Genomic DNA, 22,249 nt, shown 5'->3' with positions numbered 1-22,249 from the left:
TGAAGTGCCATTCGGATTTGAGGCAGTGCAAAATAACACGTGTCAACATAAAACACGTTGAATTATCATTTTAGGAATGTGTTTTAGTCACAAATTGTGAGAGGCCTTTTCGATACCCGCACGCAAGTATAACATGCGCATGCAATATTGTAACATTTATACATCAGAAAAGAGGAATATCTTAAAAGGTCCCCTTTAATTTAGACGCCACGTTCTTAAAGGTCGTAAAAATGAGGACTGTACTTATGATCATATATATTACTCATATTGCAAAATACAACACAATTTCATAAGCATTCTGAATAATACAAAAGTCCACCTGTAAAACTGGTACAGCTTCATCGTCATCGTATAACAGTTCTGTGTCCGAGTCACCTGACTGTAGGTCAATATCGCCATCACCATGGTATGATTTCCGACCTAAAAACAAAAAAGGCACCAGCAGAGAAAACAAGATAAAATCATTGTATGAAAACAGTCAACTGTGGATTTGCTTAATAAGTTCATGGCATCTTTGCAGCGAAAGTCTCCCGAGTCATCAGAGGATTTATTTCTTTGAAAAATCATTCAGATGCCTGCAAATGTTTTGATTGTCAGTCAGGCCTGGTCCATGATCTTTAGAGAATCCTTCAATTTTAAATTAAATTGAAAGAAGAGCTTCAGGCAGGAAAAATACTAGTGTTGTCTGGGCCAAGCACATTTGTGCCATCTGTTCAAAGGACACCCGACTGGTATACACTATTTTAGGTTGATCTTGCAGCCAGGTTAGTTGACAGGATTTTAGAGGCTGCCTTTTCAGGATCCAAAATGATAAACTTCACTCTTTCACTCGTGTGCAGATGTTCTACACCACCCAGATCTCGATTCCGGAAGTCAGTGGTTCTAATTTTGATGCGTTCAAAGTGCGCCCCACAGCTCGCAGTTTATTCACACTCATACAACAGTGTGAGTGGCACTGAAAGCTAGATGGGGGAAGTGTCTTGCCCAAGGACACAACAGCAGTGACTAGGATGGCGGGAGCTGGCTTCGTACCAGTAACCCTCAGGTTTCTGGACGGCCGTACTACCATCTGAGGTATGCCACCGACCAAGATGAGCATTGTACACGGCAAACACATTTTGGCATTCTTCAAAAGAGTTACATGTATAAGATAAGGGAAGCAGAATAGTGCTGAATGAACATGTACCGTTAATTAACTTCGGCAGGTCTTTGCACTCAACTGCCTCTTCCCCTTCAGAGGACTGGCCTGAGTCAGAGGATTCAGTTGCTTTTATCTCCTTCATCAGGTCTTCAATGGCAAAGGGAGCCTGGTCGATGATTGTACTGAAGATGCTGTTGCAGATGGCCTTGAAAAGTGTCCGGCTGGTCAGACAATAAAAAAAAAAGGATAAATTACGCAAAGCATCAGATGTATGACTTCATGATTTTGCACACATGTACAGAACATGTGCAAATTTCACTTATTGATATAAACATCCCTGGATAAAAAAGTATTATCAAAAAAAATGTGTTTTGTGTTGATATTTTTAAAACATTAATTGGGTTGACATAATTTATGTGAAAAATTATGTTGTTTTTTGTACAATTTGGTTTCCGTCTGACCTTTTCGTTTTTCTGACCTTTTACAACGGATTACTAATTAAAGCAGAGGTATCAGAGTTCCATCAAGTGTTCAAAAACTAGCAACATCAACGTAAAAAGATGGTGGGAAAAAGTAAACATTTTGTGAAAGCGCTGGAGGCAGCCGGGAGTGTCAGACTTACTTCTTGGTTTTCGCTGCTGTTTTGCAGAATGGCTCTATGAATATCAGGTTCTGGTCAGCAGTGAGCTGTGGGGGGAACCAAACATTAGATTAAGAAGAGGATCATCATCATGTTATGTGGATAATTAGTATTTCAAGAATTCAACATTGTCTAGTATGGAAATGGTCTAGAACTGATGCTTAGGATCAATAAATAAATAAAAAACTGTCTGAATATTTTAAATACATTTTTGGAAGCAACTTGAAATTTTTTGTGTATGTTGTATGACAATGAAAGTAAAGCTATCTAAAATACCACTGACATGAACAATTTTGTTAGTGCGGCAAAGACTTATTCAGAAATAATAGAATAGAAAGTACTTTATTGATCCCTGGGGGAAATTCTGACCAGTTGTCACAAAGCCCATTTGGATCAAATCTTGTAAAATGTATGTTAGTAGTGCTAAAGCTTTAATATTTTTACCATTTTCTTATTCACACACAAGAAGCTTTAATGTCATTCAGTTCCATGATTTTTTTTGTTATCTCATGTGACTCCATCTGAATTAGAAGATAGTATCAATGACATAAAAAGGTGCCACTTGTTATAAATGTACCTCTGCTGAGCCCACAGCTGCTAGTTCAGTTAAATACAGGTCGAGGACATGTAACTGCAGACCAGAAGGGGCGTTGCTGCCACTGAGGAGGAGTTCTGTTGTCAACAGTTGTAGAAATCTCTTAACCACACTGAAAAGCAAAACATACCCTTTGCATGATTTTACATCGATTATGATTACAATTACATAATACACAGGTAAACACTTGTTGTTTGCCGCCTGCCATTAATAAATCTGGACAGTCACAAAATGTGTTGGCGCTACCAGTTCGCCCTCAATCATAAATAGGGTTGGACATTGTTTTAATTTCGACGATTTCAGCTAGTCTTTTAGATTCCGGTTCCCAATGATACTCGATTCCAATTATTTTAAAAGGCGGAGTTAAAGGGTTACTATGAACTTCTAAGGTGTCTATTTTCAAGCAGCATATAATTACCAATCCAATGAATTTGAATATAAATGTTCAGTTTCTTTCTACAGGAGTACACCTTCACAAAAGTTTAACTTTATTTTTTAAATTGTCATAAAACACTTTTAAACACATTCTGTGGATTATTTGTCAAAGATTGGGAAAGCCCTGATCAGAATTTTATGCTGCAGATTCTGATAACCCATTAGTGAAATTGGCCGATACCGTATTCGCTGTAAAATGTGTTATGTATTTATGGTGGGTGCCATCGACAATTTCACAACATTAACAATATTCAATTATTTCTTATTTTTCTTTTTTATTACACATAATTGTGTAAAACAAAGTCAATAGTACACAATGAACAAAAGCAAAACTTACCAACTACTACTATTTTAAATCCTTTTGTTTCTACCCTCAAAGTCTTTCTTTGTGAAGGAAAGAATCGTCAATTTTAAACAAAAACAAAAAAATATATATAGGAAAAATAATATCGATCTAAACACTCCAGTATCTATCATATAATAATACTACACTTGGTATCAACACCACCAATTTATGTATTAATCCATCTTTCTTTGCGTGTAATATTATCCTTTCTGGACTCTTATCCAGAAAGGATTTCCTGTTAACTGCTTACTTTCTGCTATCACAAATTTTCATCTGCTCTTCTTAAAATTTACAAAGCACTTATTTCTTTTATGTTTAAAGCTATCTTAGCGGCTAGCTTAACAATGAGCTTGTGTATCATGTTTAGCTTTTTCATTCAGTGGCAATAATACTCGTAAAAAACTGCAGTTTATTTAGGAATGAAGGATATTTTTATCATACATATTGTCAATCACGCATATCATTACTTTAACTATAAATATAACTATATAACTAAACGAAAGATTTATTATATAATATATAACCGATTGTTGGCCTTTCATCTGAAACACAATAGTAGCCTAATGAGGCTCTAAAGTCAGTTTTCAAACATTTTGAATCTGTAAGAACTGTGAATGAAAATGTTTTTTCAGCTGAGCAACATAACTGCTAAGGAACTATCAAATAATGTGTGACATCAGATAAGGCTTTAGGGTCATTTAAACAAAAAACACAAGCGTATGTGGAGTATATACCAGAGGTGGGACCAAGTCATTGTTTTGCAGGTCACAAGTAAGTCTCAAGTCTTTGCCTTCAACTCTCGAGTCAAGTCTCGAGCAGAGACAGGCAAGTCTCGAGTCAAGTCCAAAGTCAAGACTGGAAAGTCTCAAGTGAAGTCCCAGGTCTTGCATTGTGAGTTTCGAGTCCTTTCAAGTCCTTTTAACCACAGACTAATATATTTACACTGAATGTGTATGCCTTTAAAACACTGTATTTATTTATTTTTAAAAATTGTATTTGAAATTGCAGGAAAAAAAATAGTGCTATTATGAAGTGCAATGTCAGCACTATCAAACAGTCATTTTAAACATTTAACTCATTCCTTTACAGAATAAACACATTTGAAAAACGTGCAACCATACTTATTTGCACAAAAAAGTTAAAATTGTATTTCCATGGCATATTGCATTGTAACTAGTTCCATCTTACCTCTCATTGAGCTCATCTCATACTCTATGTGTGTTTAAGTGTGCGTACACAAAAAAACACAAGAAAGACATTAACATAACAATAAACAGAGTTGTACTTTTTAGATGTCAGGGCCCTATGCAATATGTACACATTCTTAATATAGTATACATTTTAACTGACCTATATTTGACTGTTTGTCTTATTGTAGGTGGCTAAAATAGGCGGTGTTGCTGACCGCCGTCTTACGTCACGTTACTGTGTGTGATACATTGACTAACGTAATGTTATGTGTAGGTACCTCATGCAACCCTGCTTAAAAAAAATCACTTGCCAAAAAGTATGAATAGGGTCGCGAACTGCAGTGGACGCAACCCGTGTTTGCAATGACATTATAATCAAAAAACATGTTATAAGTAGATGCAGCATTGGCTGCTGTGACGCGAGCAATTTGGCCGCCATCTTGAAGTGGTAATGAGGAGCTGACAGCAGCCTAAACTGACAGTTGACAGGTAGAAAACAAAGATGCTGGACTGGTGGTCAGTGTTTTCCTGCTCAAATGAGTGGACTGGTGAAAATAGTAATCGGGGGATTACTTTTCACAAGTAAGATTTAACTTAAGCGTACTATTGGTTGTATTTTGTGAAAATAATATTACCACAGAGTTGAGAAGGAGCAAAGATCTTCAATAATTGTATGTGAAAATCACAAATAAATCTTCTCGGGGAGGATGATGCCCCTACAGGGGTTTGGTTTACAAACTTTCAGCCCCACCTAAAACAAATTTCACCAGCCGCCACTGATTATGATGCATTCTCATTTTCGGCAAAATAAAACAATACTTCCTTAACAATATAATTGCAACCAGGAATAAGTCTTCAAGTAAGACTATTTAAATACTAACATTGTTGGGTAAGACAGAATTTGGTTTTATTCTGAATCCACTGAAAAAGATTGGTGGTTTTTGCTGATATAAAGACTTTCAGGTGTTTATGTATGTTATGTTTAAGTATTTGGCAGAAGCTTTTATCCAAAACAACATACATAAAAAATACATATAAAACAATCACTGTAAACATAATTATAATGTAAACATCATAATTTAAGGGAAGAATGTAATACAAAATATCAATACAAAGTGTCAAGACAGAATAAACTCTGCTGCTGCAGCAACAGAGATACAGTCTATAGATGTATAGATATCTAATATAGTTTCTTGAACTTAAAAATAGCTGACCGCCCCCCCCCTTCTCTGGTATTATATTCCTATTTTTGATCTGGGACAGCTGGTCACTTATAGCATATAAAAATATTCTATTACTGTTAAGCAAACTATGAATAATACAACAGGCCAAAACATGTGTCCTTTATCATAGCCTCACGTATGACAAAAAAAGGGGTGAAAATCAGTGGTATTCAGTGAGGTAAGATGAATAAGAATATCACCACTCCAAGACGGCGGGGCCCTGCGTCTCGTCAGCGCCAGTAGCGCTCGTTGCTGCGTTCCCTTATAGGATGTCTATGACTATATAGCAGTGAGTTTACAGCCTCGCTGATTTAACTACACAGCAAATAAAAGTCAAGTTACTTAGCCAATAAACGTTAACTTAGATTCAAAACTTACCCTTCTTTGTGCATCTTCTAATGTTGAACAAAGTTGTTGCATCTCCGTCTGTAATATTCGAACTGCATGTTTAGCATACTGCAATTAATTTTTTGCTGACCAAGTCGTAGTTTTTATACCCGAACGAAACCAACTTTGGTATATTTTTTTCTCACTGGCGCGTCGTTTGACAACTCTTGTTTGCTGGTTGTAATGCAATTTGATTGGATGAATGCTGTGGGATGAAAACAACGTAGATCTAATTTGATTGGCTATTGTACTGAGAGCACACACGCTGATAGACAAGACATGTACAAAATGAAAGATATGAAGCGCTCCTGAATAATTTTTTAATCTTTGGGTTTTGGGGAAAGTAGCAAGTCATGTCAAGTCAAAAGGCTCAAGTCCATGTGAAGTCACAAATAATTGATGTTAAAGTCTAAGTCGAGTTGCAAGTCTCTTTACATTTTGTCAAATCGAGTCTAAAGTCATCAAATTCATGACTGTAGTCCAAGTCATATGATTCAAGTCAACACCTCTGGTATATACAGTATTTGAGCCTTATTTTGACCTTTTGTAGGTGAAAGAAAACCAAAAATTCAAAGTGTGCAACTCATTCTTGTTTTTAAAAATCGTTGCATATGCATGTCGTACAGCCACCCAGCTCTGTAAAAAGAATGGTTCAAATAAATAATATGTTGAATGTTTAAAATGATTACCTGGACTCCCAAGTTTTTTTCTTGAGCATCTCAAAGCTTTGCCGAAACATGAAGCGGACGAGCTGCATTAAAGGGAAACAAAAAAGATAACATGTTGGTGCGCTCAAAAGTTAGCAATCACTTTTCCAAAAAAGCAAACAAATGTTCATGCAGATGTCAGCCTCAACAGAGGAAAGAGGGACAACTTCAGGATGATGGGCTTCATGGGAGAATTGACAAAAAAAGTATTTTACTGGCCCTACAGACGGAGATGGACATTGGTCAAGATGAGAAGAATGTACAGTGATTTTCAGCTATGAAAGATCCGTCTTTAAAATCACATGTCAAATTGCTACGGACAATCTATGGTTGTCCGATAACTTAGACCGGGGGTCAGCAAACCGCATGAGGCTCTTTAGTGCTGCCCTGGAGGCTCCAAGGAGCATTTTTAAAAAAAGGATTTTGAAATGGGGAAAATCCATCCATCCATCCATTTTCTACCACTTATTCCCTTTAGGGGTCGCTGGCGCCTAGCTCATCTACAATCGTGCGGAAGGCGGGGTACACCCTGGACAAGTCGCCACCTCATCGCAGGAAATGGGGCAAAGATGGGGCAATAATACAAACGAACGCAACTGTTTGTTTATATGTAAAATCTTCCACTCCTCTGTCTCATTTTGTCCACCAAAATTTTCCAGTTGTGCATGAATGCACAAAGGTGCATTTTGTCGATGTTATTGACTTGTGCTAATCAGGCATATTTTGTCAGTACATGACTGCCAGCTAATCAATGCGAACATGCTATTTAGGCTAGCTGTATGTACATGTTGAATTGCCAAAGATTGTAATAAATTTAGTAAAAGACAACCTGCAGTTTTCTTTAACTTGGACACACAAATCTATAGATTTGGCCATTAAAAGCCAGTAATTTCCAGAAGGTATCTCACCTTCTGAGTAGCCTCTGATTTACTAATGGTTTCTAATGTTGTAAAAATGTGTAGAATAAATAATACATTTCAACATTTCTGTCAACGAAGATTTGCTTCAGCCTGCAACACAGTCATTTTGGATAGTAGGCTAACAGACACTTAAGTCATGTGTTTTTTGCGGCTTCAGACAGATTTGTTTTTTGTATTTTTAAATGTGTTTTAGATTGTAAAATTAAAATACTAATATCGGAGCGATTATATTGAACATTAGAAGACCCCTAATTTGTATTTTCGTTTTAAAAATCAGTGTATGAAATGTTAAGGCTGCATTTAAGTACAAGATCTAAAAATTTGCAGGTGCAAAGTGTTTTGGTAAACAAAATTTACTAAGATTGATACACACTGACCTGGAAAAACTTGTCCATTCGCAGCCTGTCAATGCCGGTCCATTCTCTTTTGAACGTCTTAAAAAAGTTCTCCACATACAAGAACTCTGCAACACATTTCCATCAATATTTACATCAAGGTTGGATTAGTTGCTTTTAGAATTATACCAAAATAAGGTTGAATGTTTGCAACTTACGTCCATTAACATCATGAAAGCTGTGGATCAGACTGGAGACAGAATTTGAAAGCACCTCCTGTAGAGGAAAAGTGTGGTCGATGTTAAGATAAATATTCAATGTAACCACTCTGCAAGGAAAAAACAAAATAAGCGTCGGACAAGAAACAATATAGACAATGGAAAATGGGACAATACATCTAAAACATAATTATAATATGGTGTGTAGTATGTTCTGGCAGGATTTGAATTTTATTTCCATTTGGAGCTGTTAATAAACATGCAGTGTGTTAAATACCGTAAATTTCGAACCATAAGCCTCTATTTTTTTCCTACGCTTTTAAACCTGCAGCTTCAGAAAAGGTGCGGTAAATTTATGGATTTTTCTTTGCCAACGACCATGCTGCAAATCATAAAACACAAGGAAAGTCACAGAAAAACTGTGTTATTGTTTGTGCTATGACCCCATTTTTGGGCGGGTTTGCTCACCACAAGCGCTGCAGGGTGAACATTTACAGTATTTCCTTCTGTTTATTGCTTTGAATCGTTTGCAAATTTTACAACTAAATCTATTCATACCCACTAAACCGTCCCATGAGTAATGTCTTCAGGAGTGTTTTCATGCAAATTTGTACTTGCTATCGTAATGTAATCAAGCTAGTGCAGGGTTTCCTGCAGCGCTTTGTTGCTAAGGCGGCCGCCTTAGCGACAAAGAGCCACCGCCTAAACTAAGGTCTTAACAAGATCTCCAGCCACACGTGTGCATTTAAGAAACTCTCTCTTTCCCCAAGCAAACGCATACGCTGAGTGTCATACGCATGCCAAAATACTGGGGGCGCTGTAGCCTCGGACTTAAGACCGTTTTAGCCAATCAGAAACATCCAAAACGTAATTTCCGGAGGCGGCATATAGCAAAAATAGTGGGTCACGTCAAGAAAGAATTATGTATGTAAATCTACCAACATTAATTGAAAGTGATTCGTGGAAAAAGTACAGACAAGCAGTTGACACAGGTGGAAGAAGTGTTTATGGTAGAGTTGTTTTGCTGTACTTCCAACTATGCCAGCAGATCTGGGGTTTTTCTCCATCAACTACATCCATTCAATTTGGTATTGAAACATCAAATATTGACACAGGCTCTCACAGGAGTTGGGATCCTCCATTTACCCCTGACAGCCTGGGCCGCCGTGTAATTTCATTTGGCCCTTGAGGCAATATCAAATTAATATTAGAGCTGGCCCGCTGGTATTATACAGCGGCAGTGCCGCTGTAACACTGAATTCATCACTAATACTCATAATTGCCAACCCTCCCGATTTTCTCGGGAGTCTCCCAACTGGAAAATCTCCAGGGGAACCATTTTCCCGATTACCTCCCGATTTCCACCCAGACAACAATATTGGGGGCGTGCCTTAAAGGCACTACCCTTGGCGTCCTCTACAACCTTTCGTCACGTCCGCTTTTCCTACATAGAAACAGCGTGCCGGCCCTGTCACATAATATATACGGCGTTTGCGCGCGCACGCACACGCACACACACACACACACACACACACTCTCAAGTGAATGCCACGCATACCTGGTCAACAGCCATACAGGTCACACTGAGGGTGGCCTTATAAACAACTTTAACACTGCCACAAATATGCGGCACACTGTGAACCCACACCAAACAAGAATGATAAACACATTTTGGGAGAACATCCGCACCGTAACACAACATAAACACAACAGAACAAAAAAAAACAGAAACCCTTGCAGCACTAACTCTTCCAGGACGCTACAATATACACCCCCGCTACAACCAAACCCCGCCCACCTCAGGTTGCCTCAGCCCTGACATTAATTAACTAGCATCCAAGAAAAGATGCCAGGTATCAGGCTTGGGCACATCACATTAGATCAGTGTGTCGCAAACTGAGCAGTAAAAAGGCCTGAATGGTTGATTTATTCATTGTTATTTTGTTTTCAAATTTATTAGCCTGTGGAAAAAGTTAATGTTGATATTTACCTCAGAAGGCTGCAAATAGAAAAGAGGCATTGCATTTTTTATTTAAATTTGATTTAATATGCCATTGATGTTTTTTCGTTTGTTTTTTGAAGGTTTATTTTGCACTATTAAGTTATATAAGCGTTGCTTGATCCATACTCAGTGTTAAAGCAAATCAGTGTAGCAAACTGAGCAATATTTTACGTTTTATTCATGCACTCTCTCTGGCTACTTCAAGGCTTAAATGTTCGATTCATTCCTTATTTTCAAATTTATTATTAGCCTGTGGAAAAAGTTTATTTTGATATTTACCTCAGAAGGCTGCAAATAGAAAAGAGGCATTACATTTTTATTTAAATTGTATTTGATATGCCATTGATATTTTTTAATTATTATGATTATTATTATTATTATTTAAAACTCGATTTTGCATGTCACTGTAAAGTTATATAAGCCTTGCTTGTTCAATATTCAATGCAAAACTTGTTTAGGTCTCTCTTAAAAGGTCATTTAATGTAACTTAATTCATGTAAATTTTTCTTCAGATGTAATATTGCCAGACAAAAAGTGATTTGACGTATTATTTTGATATTAACACGTCACAATTTACTAATTTACTTATTTTACTAGAATACCCTTATGAGCATTACATATATCAAAATCATGTACTTACTGTACTGTTTACTTGTTGAAATACCCTTGACAAAGTTCAAATCTACCCAAACGAACACTTTGTTGCTGTCTAAAATTGATTTCAAGTAGTACTTTCACATTGACATCTCATTTCTTCATATTTTACTAGAATACCCATATGAGCATTACATATATCCAAATCAAGTACTTACTGTACTGTTTACTTGTGGAAAAAACCTTGACAAAGTTAAAATCTACCCAAACGACCACTTTGCTGCTGCCAAAAATGTATTTCAAGTAGTACTTTCACATTGACATCTCTTTTCTGCATATTTCACGAGAATACCCTTATGAGCATTACATATATCAAAATCAAATACCTATTGTACTATTTACTTGTTGAAATACCCTTCAAATCAATCTTTGGCAGCAGCAAAGTATTCGTTTTGGTAGATATCTGCTCTAAAAGGGTATTTCAACAACAGTACAGTAGGTACTTGATTTTGATAAATGTAGAGTTCATAAGGGTATTCTAGTAAAATATGCACAGATAAGATGTGTCAGTGGTCCTTGTCAGCCAGCGAACTTTGATTTTGGGGTGGTAGAGGTAAAGTTTAGATCCATGAAGGAAAGAACAAAATGAATGTTTATAACTGAATAAATTTAAATATGCATAAAAATTTGTTTTCTTTTCCATTAGTTTTTTAATGAATTAAGTAACGTTTATGAAAACGTTATCAAAAACAATATAGAATGTGAGATATAACAGGATAATGCATACATCTATCATTTGTTTTCAAAACGGTTACACAAACTACTAGACCCATTGTCGAGTTTCTGTGGGACTCAATTTTTATGACTTGATGGGGTCCGTGGGACGCAATTTTGAAAATTCCTGTCGCCAACACTGCATGTCGTTTCTAAAATTTCTACTAAATGTGTTACTCAGGTAAAAAAGGTCTACACTGAGGACTGCAGTTGTCTTTGTGTGTGAGTGTGCTCTTTATTTAAATACTGCTCATTGTAGGAGGTTAAAGACTTTAGCCACAATACTGCCATTTATGTTTGAGTGTAAAAAACTTGAAAGACATTTGATAATGTCTAAAACGAACAAAACGCAACATACCTGTAAAAGGGGTTTGTCCTGCATCCACAAACAGTAGAACAGACCCTTCCATAGCTTGAGCAGCTCTTCACTCGTAAACCCATCTGCACAGACAATAAACCCGTACTTGGTTTCATAAGAAAATCCAGCTTAGCACAGTAAAAACAGTAAAAGCAGTCGGACTGCAATGATTCGATTAATGTGATTAAAAAATGCTTTGATTTATATTCTGTTTTTTTAATTAATCAATCCAAATTTATCAAATGTAATCCACTTGGATTGCTTGGAATTTTAAATACGCAAACAGTTTCCATGGTGCTGCTGAGATAGAGCACACACAAAACACATGTATAAAGTGAAATTTAAATGTGGATTATGTACATTAATTAGAAGGAAAGCATGAAGGTCATGGCAAGCAGGAAAACTGTTGTTTAGCCATTTTCCCTAAAATATGCAATGAGGCTATTAAGTATGTTTCGGATACTTGATTAATTCAATAAACTAATCGATTGACTACTTGATCACAAAAATAATCATTTATAAGCTCTGCCCAAATACCAAATAATAAATTGCAAGAATCAATTTGAATCAAAAATTGCGTTGAACAGAGAATCCATTCTGAATCAAATGGTCGCCCAGAAGTTGGACTCAAATTGAGTGAGTTGCTGAAAGAGTCATATTTAGAGCTGGGCCAATGATACGATACTAATATATATTGCGATAGGTACAAACAATACCAATATAAAATGAGTTCGATATATTTTTGGTCTGAAGGAACCAAAAATTACGAAGCAGGATTAGTTTAATGAAGTCACTCGCACTTTGGGAACTCATAAAACAGGAAGTGTCACTGAGAGACACGCAAACAGCCAATCACATGACAGTATAAACTACATCTTTCCTGCTGTTCGGCTCCCAGTCCCAGACCGTAGACGAGGAGTGCAGGGGAGACGTTCTCAAGGTAGATATTTTTGACGGGGGTTACCTGACAATGGTTCTGCAAAACTCAGCTTTCGGATTGGAATGACGAGGCTGCCGATTCGGGACAATTTGGTTGCTTTATTCTTATTTCTACAGGACAGAACCGGACACATTCGCCAGTCACAGTGCTGTACACTTAGCTTTTTCACTAGCAGCACGAGTGCTATTAGTAAAAAAGTAGCACCATTTTTTTTGTAGTGCAGAATTATTTTAGAGCAATATGAAATGTCTTAAAATACCACAATTTATTTTTCAAACTCAAACAAGGTAAACATGTGCACTAATACATATAAACACAAGGTCATCATTAAGCCTACTGAAACACTCAAAGAATGCAAACACAGAGAACATCCCTAAACTAAAAATCCCTGTCGCTAACACGAGTGAAAGGCTAAGCGATATGGATCAAAACTCATATCCTGAGAGTTTGGCCCATAAACTAACCCAAACATGGAAATATTTGTTGACGTAACTAAATATGTCCACCATGCCTTGGTTTTATGATTGATGGGGATCCCAAATAAATTCTAACCTCCTTCAAAAAAATGTTTTAGCTACGCTCAATTCTTCAGATAACAAAAACATTAAAGAACCAAATGTGCAATACTGTAGGTGTACTGGTTTAGGAGGACATGTTTAAATTTCACCAGAAAAAGGAAAATAATTGACTTTTAACAAACATAGGACATACATACAAAGATGTTAGCCAGGTACACCAACTTGCCAACTGCTTCAAGTTGCCGAGTGACAGGCTGTGTTCTGAAAATTACCTTTTAAAAGTCAATAATTATAATTAGTCATTTTACCAAAATGCACTTGAATTACCACTCTTTAATACATGTACATAATTACTAGGGAAAGCGCAGAAAATGGATGGATGGAAGGAATTAATGTGTTACTTAAAAAAATATTTAATTAAGATAAGTTTCAGTGTATTCCCGATTTCTATTGACGTATACTATTTTACTACAATTTTTTGTCAAACTTGAATATGTCACAAAAAGTATCAATTATCGATATCGATCAATATAAAAACGAATATTGTGATAGACTTTTCGGCCATACCATACAGCCTTAGTAAACATGCAACTTGTTACATACGGTATCTAAAATGTTAGGAATTAATCAATGATACAAGTATATTCGTTGAGTCTACAAGAGTGTTAAAAATGCCAGGAGTTAAAGGTGAATGGGTTATACTTGTATAGCATGTTTCTACCTTCAAGGTACTCTACGCCCTTTGACCCTATTTCCACATTCACACACTGACGGCGGGAGCTGCCATGCAAGGCCTTAACCACTACCCATCAGGAGAAAGAGTGAAGTGTCTTGCCCAAGCACAGAACGAATGTGACTACGATGGCAGAAGCCGGGGATCAGACCAGGAACTCTCAGGTTGCAGGCACGGTCGCTTGACCAACCGACCCACACCGTCCCAATGATCAATAAATAATATTTTATTGTACAGCTTTTTAAGACATTCACAAAATGCTCTTTTTTCTTTTTGAGCATGTTAGTTTAGTTTTTATTGTTTGTTATTTGTTACATAACAGTATATACTTGTTTTATTTTGCACTTTTGCTGTCCTTAGTTTTAAATTAACAAAAGTTAAATAGGTATTTAAATTTTTCTAATAGCCTAATGAGCAGCTTAGTTACAGTATGAATGAATAATTTTGCACAAAATTAGTCATTTCTGTTGTTAGTCAGCTCATGCCTAAGAATATCTCAAGCTGAATTTAAAATATGTGTGCGCTTCATAATCCGATTATTTGACTAATCAATAAGATCGTCAACGACTAGTCGACTTTCAATATTGTCTTTAATTGCAGTTCTAGCGCCAAGCCTTCTGGGTAATGTACTAAGTAAACATTTAGCATTACACAGGTGCCCTGACATGTAGACATGTGTAGACCTGAGCTGGTATTCAAAAAGTCCATTAACCAACAATAAATGAAAAATTCAATCGGTACGTTTTCCTGCGCCAATCAGGATGTGCATGCTTCAAAATCATTCACGCTTTTTGATGCTTTTTTGTGGACTTCTGGATCTGCCTCCCGGGAGCCTTTTGGCCAGGGAGACAAATTGCTGGGTCTCTACCACACCAGAGTGTGTTTGGAGAGACTGGAGGAGATGCAGATGAAGAAACAGGGCTGCAGAGATAGCACTAAGCGGCGGGACGGACAGGGTTCAGTGTCTTGGCTGAATGAGCAGGTATCGGACACCTCAGTCTCCTTAGACGCATCCTCGCTAATCCTTGCAGACTGGACACTGGCCGAGTTAGTTGGCGGCCGAGAGTGGAGTCGGTTGTCTTGGTTGCTTTGTTGTCTCTGGCCATGCTCCCTCCACCCCAGCAGACGATGGCGTGGAACGCCTCAGAGGCCACCACAGTGTATATGTTTCTTTTACTTTTTATTCATAGCTGTATGTAGAAGTGGCTGGTTGCATCAGCTCTGCTCTTTTAATGTCTTCAATGTCCGTTGTGTTCTTTGATGTTTCCCACATGTAAGAGGGATGTGTGCTATGGTTATGAGTTGTTTTTTTCCCCTGGCCTTTAGTCTGGACTAGGGATGTCCTGAACCAGGTTTTTGCACTTCTGATACCGATATTGTTTTTGCACATCCGATCCGATACCGATACTGACCGATACTGGCCTATCCGAGCATGTATTAAAGTTATTTAGCCTACTTAGTTGTCAGATTCATGCTGAAAAGGATTTTAGTACTCTTGATAACAACTAGCCATCTGAATTAAGTTTGAATAATACACAATAGTTGGTATTCAAGGATAAACACAAAATATAAAAAATTATCCATGACAAACAGAAATGGCATCATTAAACAGTAAAAAATTGAACAGTATAAAGTGCAATTAATGCTGTAAACATTATTAAAAAAAGCAAAACACACAAACAAACTGAGTGGGATAAAATGTCTATAACTCAGCATCAATACTTGCTCTTGAACAGGTGTAAACTTAAAAAATTTAAAAAATATATATCTACACACTCCCTTCAATTGTTTGTCCTAGTCAGGGGGGGCAAACAATTGAAGTCCAAGCATAATGGGGAGATTATTTCTAACAAAGACGAGCACTTCAAGATGCTCAGGTGTCAGCCTGTTCCTGTGTTCATTTATGAGGAGTGCTAAGAAGCCTCTCACTCGCAAGAGTCATTAAAATGTCTTACAACTTTACCACCACGCTTGACTTTACTGTGGCATGTTTTGCACGCCACCTCTTCATCTTTTTTGTTTTGTAGGGTAAAATAATCCCACACAGCTGACATTTTTACCTTAACTTTTAATTCACACGGCCGTCTGAACGGTTAGAACGCAGACCTCTGGATGTTTTGAAGGTGTGCTGGAAAATGCGGAACGTAGTTTTTAGGGAGCAGCAGAAGAGTGGAATGTACTATTTAAATCGGCGCGTTGGAAAACACGGACCGGAGTTTTTTTTAAAACTGGATCTGGATCGGCATTTTCCCATGCCTTGCCGATACGCATTTTTGGGCAAATATCGGCGGCCGATCCAAATATCGGATCGGGACAACCATAGTCTCCCTGTAATGATTGTCTGATCTTGAATGGGATTGTGCTGAAAATTTAATTTCCCCTCGGGGATTAATAAAATATTTCTGATTCTGACCCGTATCACGTGACTGCAAACATGACACCTCATTGGCTGATTCTGAAACACTGAACAACAACATTGTTTCAGAAGTGGGTCTTTGGTTTTGAAGCAAAAACTATTTCCGCACTGAACTGTAAAGCCATGTATTTTGACAAACAAAATTTTTATTCATTTAAATTGTCCGCATAATCCAATAACAAAAAAAAAACAATTCACTAAATGTATGAGCAAAATATTTAGTTAAATAAATTCAGTGTCAAAAAAAGCCTTGGTAACTATGACACAAATTAACATTCATACATGATCGTTTGCTTGTCGCTGTCAAATTAGCAGTGCATAGTGTAAAGATTTTCTGCACAGTCAGTTGCTACAGAGCTCCAAACTATGTGACCCTCCAATTCGCCCGCATACAGTACGCATAGAGCTTCATGGAATGGGTTTCCATTGCCAAGCAGCTACATCTAAGCTATACATCACCAAGTCCAATGCAAGCCGTTGGATGCAGTGGTGTAAAGCACGTCGCCACTGCACTCTACAGCAGTGGAGACGCCTTTTCTGGACCGATGAATAATCTGATGGACGAGTCTGTGTTTGGAGGTTGCCAGGAAAACGCTACATTTCGGACTGCATTGTGCCGAGCATGAAATTTGGTGGAGGAGAAATTATGGTGGGGGGTTAGCTTTTCAGGAGATGGGCTTGGCCCCCCGAGTTCCAGTGAAAGGAACTTTGAATGCTCCAAGATAACAAAACTTTTTGGACAATTCCATGGGATAGAACTTCAAGATCATATGTGAGTAAAGGCAAGTGGCCAAATACTTTTGGCAATATAGTGTATGTTCCACAGAGACTGACATATGTTCCACTTCCTTGTGATATCATACATTGAGAACATTACCTATACACAGGTGGCGACTTGTCCAGGATGTACCCCGCCTTCCGCCCGATTGTAGCTGAGATAGGCGCCAGCGCCCCGAAAAAAGGGAATAAGCGGTAGAAAATGGATGGATGGATGTATCTTTATCGACTACTGATATTCTGGTATTGTGACCTTACTCTAATGGGTAGCTCCACAACCCCAAAAGATTAAGCTTCCACTTCAAGTATTTAATGTCTGTTCAATTCAGACATCATGCATCTAATGGCAAATTACCAAATAAAAGACTAAGGAATTAATAATTCGAGTCAGGGATTGGCAATATATCGATATACTCAATATATCGAGGGTTTGGCTCTGTGCCACATAGAAAATGACTATATCGTGATATTCGAGTACAAGTTCACACAGTTGCTTTTAGCTGCTAGCATTACACTACAGGCTATTCCCACTCTTTCTTGTGTCTCCTTCTTACAGACAGCAAGCGCACGTCACATACGGTCACGGTCACGTTATACGTCGCATACGTAAACGTCCTCGTGGAGCAGAGAGGTCGCAGCATGGGTAACGTTAGCTCTGTTGCGGTTGTTCATACGAGAGAAAGGTGCAAATCCGGTAACAAATGAAGGAATAACTAATTCCCAAGAAAAACAGCAGGGTGTCCATCGTCTGGGTGTGGTTTGGCTTCAAGTGGGAATATGTCGAACAGACAACCGTAATTTGTCAAGTGTGGGGCAGAAGCGTTGCTACAAAAAGTAGCAATACTGCTACTATGTAGCATCATTTGAGAAGTCTCCAAGAAATATCTTGTGTGACATCATGCAAAAAAATACACTTTAATTTAGTGTTGTTTTGATGTCATCTTAGTGACATCATAGACAAAAGTACACTCTTAGCTTGTTTTAAAATGTCTCGAACAATCTTGCACTTTCTGTTTTGAAATGACATGAATGTTTCTCCCACTGCCTAATAACTGTTTTATAAATACAGTTTTGGTCAACTGACTTAGTTGTGATTTCCCTCTCTGCATGAAAGTTTAAAAGGAGCATATATTAATGCAGTATGAACAAGAATAATTTAATATAGACACATAGAATCATCATACTCCTGTGATTATATGTATCAAGTGTTCATTCAAGGCAAGGGAAAATATCGACATATATATCGTGTATCGTGAAATGGCGTAAGAATATCAAGATATTAAAAAAGGCCATATCGCCCAGCCCTAGTTTGAGGGGAGATCTGTTTTGTAAATAGTACAAACCCTGTTTCCATATGAGTTGGGAAATTGTGTTAGATGTAAATATAAACGGAATTCAATGATGTGCAAATCATTTTCAACCCATATTCAGTGGAATATGCTACAAAGACGACATATTTGATGTTCAAACTCAAACATTTTTTTTTGCAAATAATCATTAACTTTAGAATTTGATGCCTGCAACACATGACAAAGAAGTTGGGAAAAGTGGCAATAAATACTTATAAAGTTGAGGAATGCTAATCAAACACTTATATGGAACATCCCACAGGTGTGCAGGCTAATTGGGAACCATTGGGTGCCATGATTGGGTATAAAAGCTGCTTCCATGAAATGCAAAGTAATTCACAAACAAAGATGGAGCGAGGGTCACCACTTTGTAAGCAAATTGTCAAACTGTTTTAGAACCACATTTCTCAACAAGCTATTGCAAGGAAATTAGGGATTTTACCATTTACGGTCCGTAAAATCGTCAAAAAGTTCAGAGAATCTGGACAAATCACTGCACGTAAACGATAATATAACGGACTTCTGATCCCTCAGGCGGTACTGCATCAAAAACCGACATCAGTGTGTAAATGATATCACCATATGGGCTCAGGAACACTTCATAAAACCACTGTCAGTAACTACAGTTGGCCGCTACATCTGTAAGTGCAAGTTAAAACTCTACTATGCAAAGCCAAACCCATTTATCAACAATATCCTGAAACGCAGCCAGCCAGTCTGGGCCGAGCTCACCTAAGTAGATGCAAAGTGGAAAGGTGTTCTGTGGTCTGACGAGTCCACATTTCAAATTATATTTGGAAACAGAGGACGTGGTGTCCTCCACAACAAAGAGGAAAATAACCGTTCGGATTGCGCAAAGTTCAAAAGCCAGCATCTGTGATGGTATCGGGGTGTATTAGTGCCCAAAGCATGGGTAACTTACACATCTGTGAAGGCACCATTAATGCTGAATGGTCCATACAGGTTTTGAGCAACATATGCTGTAAACCAAGCAACGTTATCATGGACGCCCCTGCTTGTTTCAGCAAGACAATGCCAAGCCACGTGTTACAACAGCATGGCTTCTTAAAAAAAGAAGAGTGAGGGTACTTTCCTGGCCCGCCTGCAGTCCAGACCTGTCTCCCATCAAAATTGTGTGGTGCACTATGAAGCGTAAAATACGACAGCGGAGACCCCGGACTGTTGAACGACTGAAGCGCTACATAAAAGAAGAATGGGAATGAATTCCACTTTCAAAGCTTCAACAATTATTTTCCTCAGTTTCCAAATGTTTATTGAGTGTTGTAAAGGGGAACATTATCACCAGACCTATGTAAGCATCAATATATACCTTGATGTTGCAGAAAAGACCATATTTTTTAACCGATTTCCAAACTCTAAATGGGTGATTTTTTACCATATTTTTCAACCGATTTCCGAACTTTAAATGGGTGATTTTTGGGCGAATTAAACGCCTTTCTGTTTAGCCCTCTTGAAGCGATGACGTCAGTACGTGACGTTGCCTAGGTAAGAAAGCCGCCATTATAATTTTTTCAAACACATTACAAACACCGGGTCTCAGCTCTGTTAGTTTCCGTTTTTTCAACAATTTTTTGGAACCTTGGAGACATCATGCCTCGTCTGTGTGTTTTTGGAGGGTGTAACAACACTAACAGGGAGGGATTCAAGTTGCAACACTGGCCCGAAGATGCGAAAGTGGCAAGAAATCTGCCGCCAGACCCCCATTGAATGTGCCGGAGTGTCTGCACATTTTACCGGCGATGCTAAGGCAGACATGGCACAGATGTATGGATAACCTGCAGATGCATTTGCAACGATAAAGTCAACGAAATCACAAAGGTGAATTTTGTTGATGTTGTTGACTTACGTGCTAATCAGGCATATTTGGTCGCGGCGTGACTGCCAGCTAATCGATGCTAGCATGCTATTTAGGCTATAGCTGTATGCACATTTGAAACTATATTACATTTCCTTCCACCCACATTTAATGCGAAAAAAACACTTACCAATCGACGGATTTAAGTTGCTCCAGTGTTACAAGATGTGAAAGTCCTGATCATTTTGTCTGCACATTTTACCGGCGTTGCTAACGCAGCTATTCGGCCATGCTGTGGCCGGATAGCGTCAAATGCTATTCGCTCAATAGCTTCAGTTTCTTCTTCAATACTTTCATACTCCAACCATCCGTTTCAATACATGCGTAATCTGTTCAATCACTTAAGCCGCTGAAAACAGAGTCTGAATCCGAGCTAATGTCGCTATATCTTGCTGTGCTATTCGCCATTGTTTGTTTACATTGGCAGCACTGTATGATGTCACAGGAAAATGGACAGTGGCTTTGAAGATAGCGAAAATAAGGCGCTTTAAAGCTTTTTTTAGGGATATTCTGGGACTGGTAAAATTAAAAAAAAAAACTTAAAAAAATACAACAAGCCACTGGGAATAGATTTTTTATGTTTTTAACCCTTTTGAAATTGTGATAAGGTTCCCCTTTAAAAGAAAAGGTGACGTAACACAGTGGTGAACATGCCCTTTCCCAACTACTTTGGCACGTGTTGCAGCCATGAAAGTCTAAATTAATTGTTATTTGCAAATAAAACAAAGTTTATGAGTTTGAAGATCAAATATTTTGTCCTTGTAGTGCATTCAATTGAATATGAGTTGAAAAGGATTTGCAAATAATTGTGTTCTGTTTATATTTACATTTAACACAATTTCCCAACTCTTATGGAAACGGGGTTTGTACACTCTTTATAATAAATAGCTTAATTCAATGTAATGAACGTTTCAGACAAGTGTTCAGTTTACATAGGAAACATTATTCCTATGACCTAAAAAGCATTTAAACATAACTGGGCTGTAGTCTCAGGAAGTGGGGGGTGTTAACGCTTTTCTTTTTACCATTTTTGATTGACTCGATACGTTTTTGACAGAAATGTGTGGTATTTCTAAAGTTAATGCGCGGGCCTTTCGACGTTTTTAAGCACTTTTCAGCCGTCACCGATACACATTATGCTAATGCTAACTGGGTTTAATCGTTGCCAATCATGCTATCAAAGTTGTAGCGTCAAACGTGAGCTGCTTACCCGTCGCCTTCTGTGACCTAACGTTGATATACTTCCTCAGCTTCTTTAAAGCTTTAGTTCGGATGGGCTTTTCGTTAGACGCTAACTTTTGCGCCAGCAGAATCTCTGGAGCTTGCACTGCTGCCATGTTGTCCGCCTCGCGTGTGTGGCGTCGCTCAGGAGCTCGTCCCACGTGTGTGGCGCCTACAATTTACGTCACGTCGTCGCTGACTTCCCCACATTTCGTTAAGGGGAGTAGGAACAAAGAAAACCCGCATATATATGGACGAAAAAAACACATTTATATGGACCAATAATGGTCGGGCTTGAAAAAAAAGGGCCAATGAGATTAGTTTTTTCTTTAAAACTTTATTATTCTTTTTAACAAGGGCTTGAAGAAAACGGGGCCAATGAGATGTTTTTTTCTTTTTTAAAACGTTATTAGTTTTGTTTTATTTACAATTAAATAACGATAACCAAGTACCGTATTTCCTTGCATTGGTGCAAATGAATTTAAAACCTCTTCTCATTCCTGCGCTGACCAAAGGCATGTGGTAAAAGTAAGCATGCGCTAATTATTTTAAAA

General features: G+C 37.9%; 1 protein-coding gene across 2 annotated transcripts in view; it reads right to left on the bottom strand.

Annotated features, from left to right (window-relative positions):
- LOC133564359 (ribosomal RNA processing protein 1 homolog B-like) overlaps positions 1-21,924 on the bottom strand; it is a 43,625-nt gene extending 21,701 nt beyond the window's left edge. For both annotated transcript variants that reach the window (XM_061918603.1, XM_061918604.1), the window contains exons 1-9: positions 21,685-21,924; positions 11,866-11,948; positions 8,138-8,195; positions 7,962-8,047; positions 6,647-6,708; positions 2,359-2,488; positions 1,764-1,828; positions 1,187-1,362; positions 320-420 (exon numbers count right to left, since the gene is read on the bottom strand). In XM_061918603.1, coding sequence (XP_061774587.1) covers positions 320-420; positions 1,187-1,362; positions 1,764-1,828; positions 2,359-2,488; positions 6,647-6,708; positions 7,962-8,047; positions 8,138-8,195; positions 11,866-11,948; positions 21,685-21,811 — 888 coding nt within the window. In that variant the 5' untranslated portion in view covers positions 21,812-21,924. The remainder of the gene's footprint in view (positions 1-319; positions 421-1,186; positions 1,363-1,763; positions 1,829-2,358; positions 2,489-6,646; positions 6,709-7,961; positions 8,048-8,137; positions 8,196-11,865; positions 11,949-21,684) is intronic.
- Between the last annotated feature and the right edge of the window lie 325 nt (positions 21,925-22,249).

This window comes from Nerophis ophidion, linkage group LG13 (genome assembly GCF_033978795.1).
Source record: "Nerophis ophidion isolate RoL-2023_Sa linkage group LG13, RoL_Noph_v1.0, whole genome shotgun sequence".
In the NCBI taxonomy this organism is placed as follows: domain Eukaryota; kingdom Metazoa; phylum Chordata; class Actinopteri; order Syngnathiformes; family Syngnathidae; genus Nerophis; species Nerophis ophidion.
This window is presented reverse-complemented; position numbering and strand designations above follow the sequence as displayed.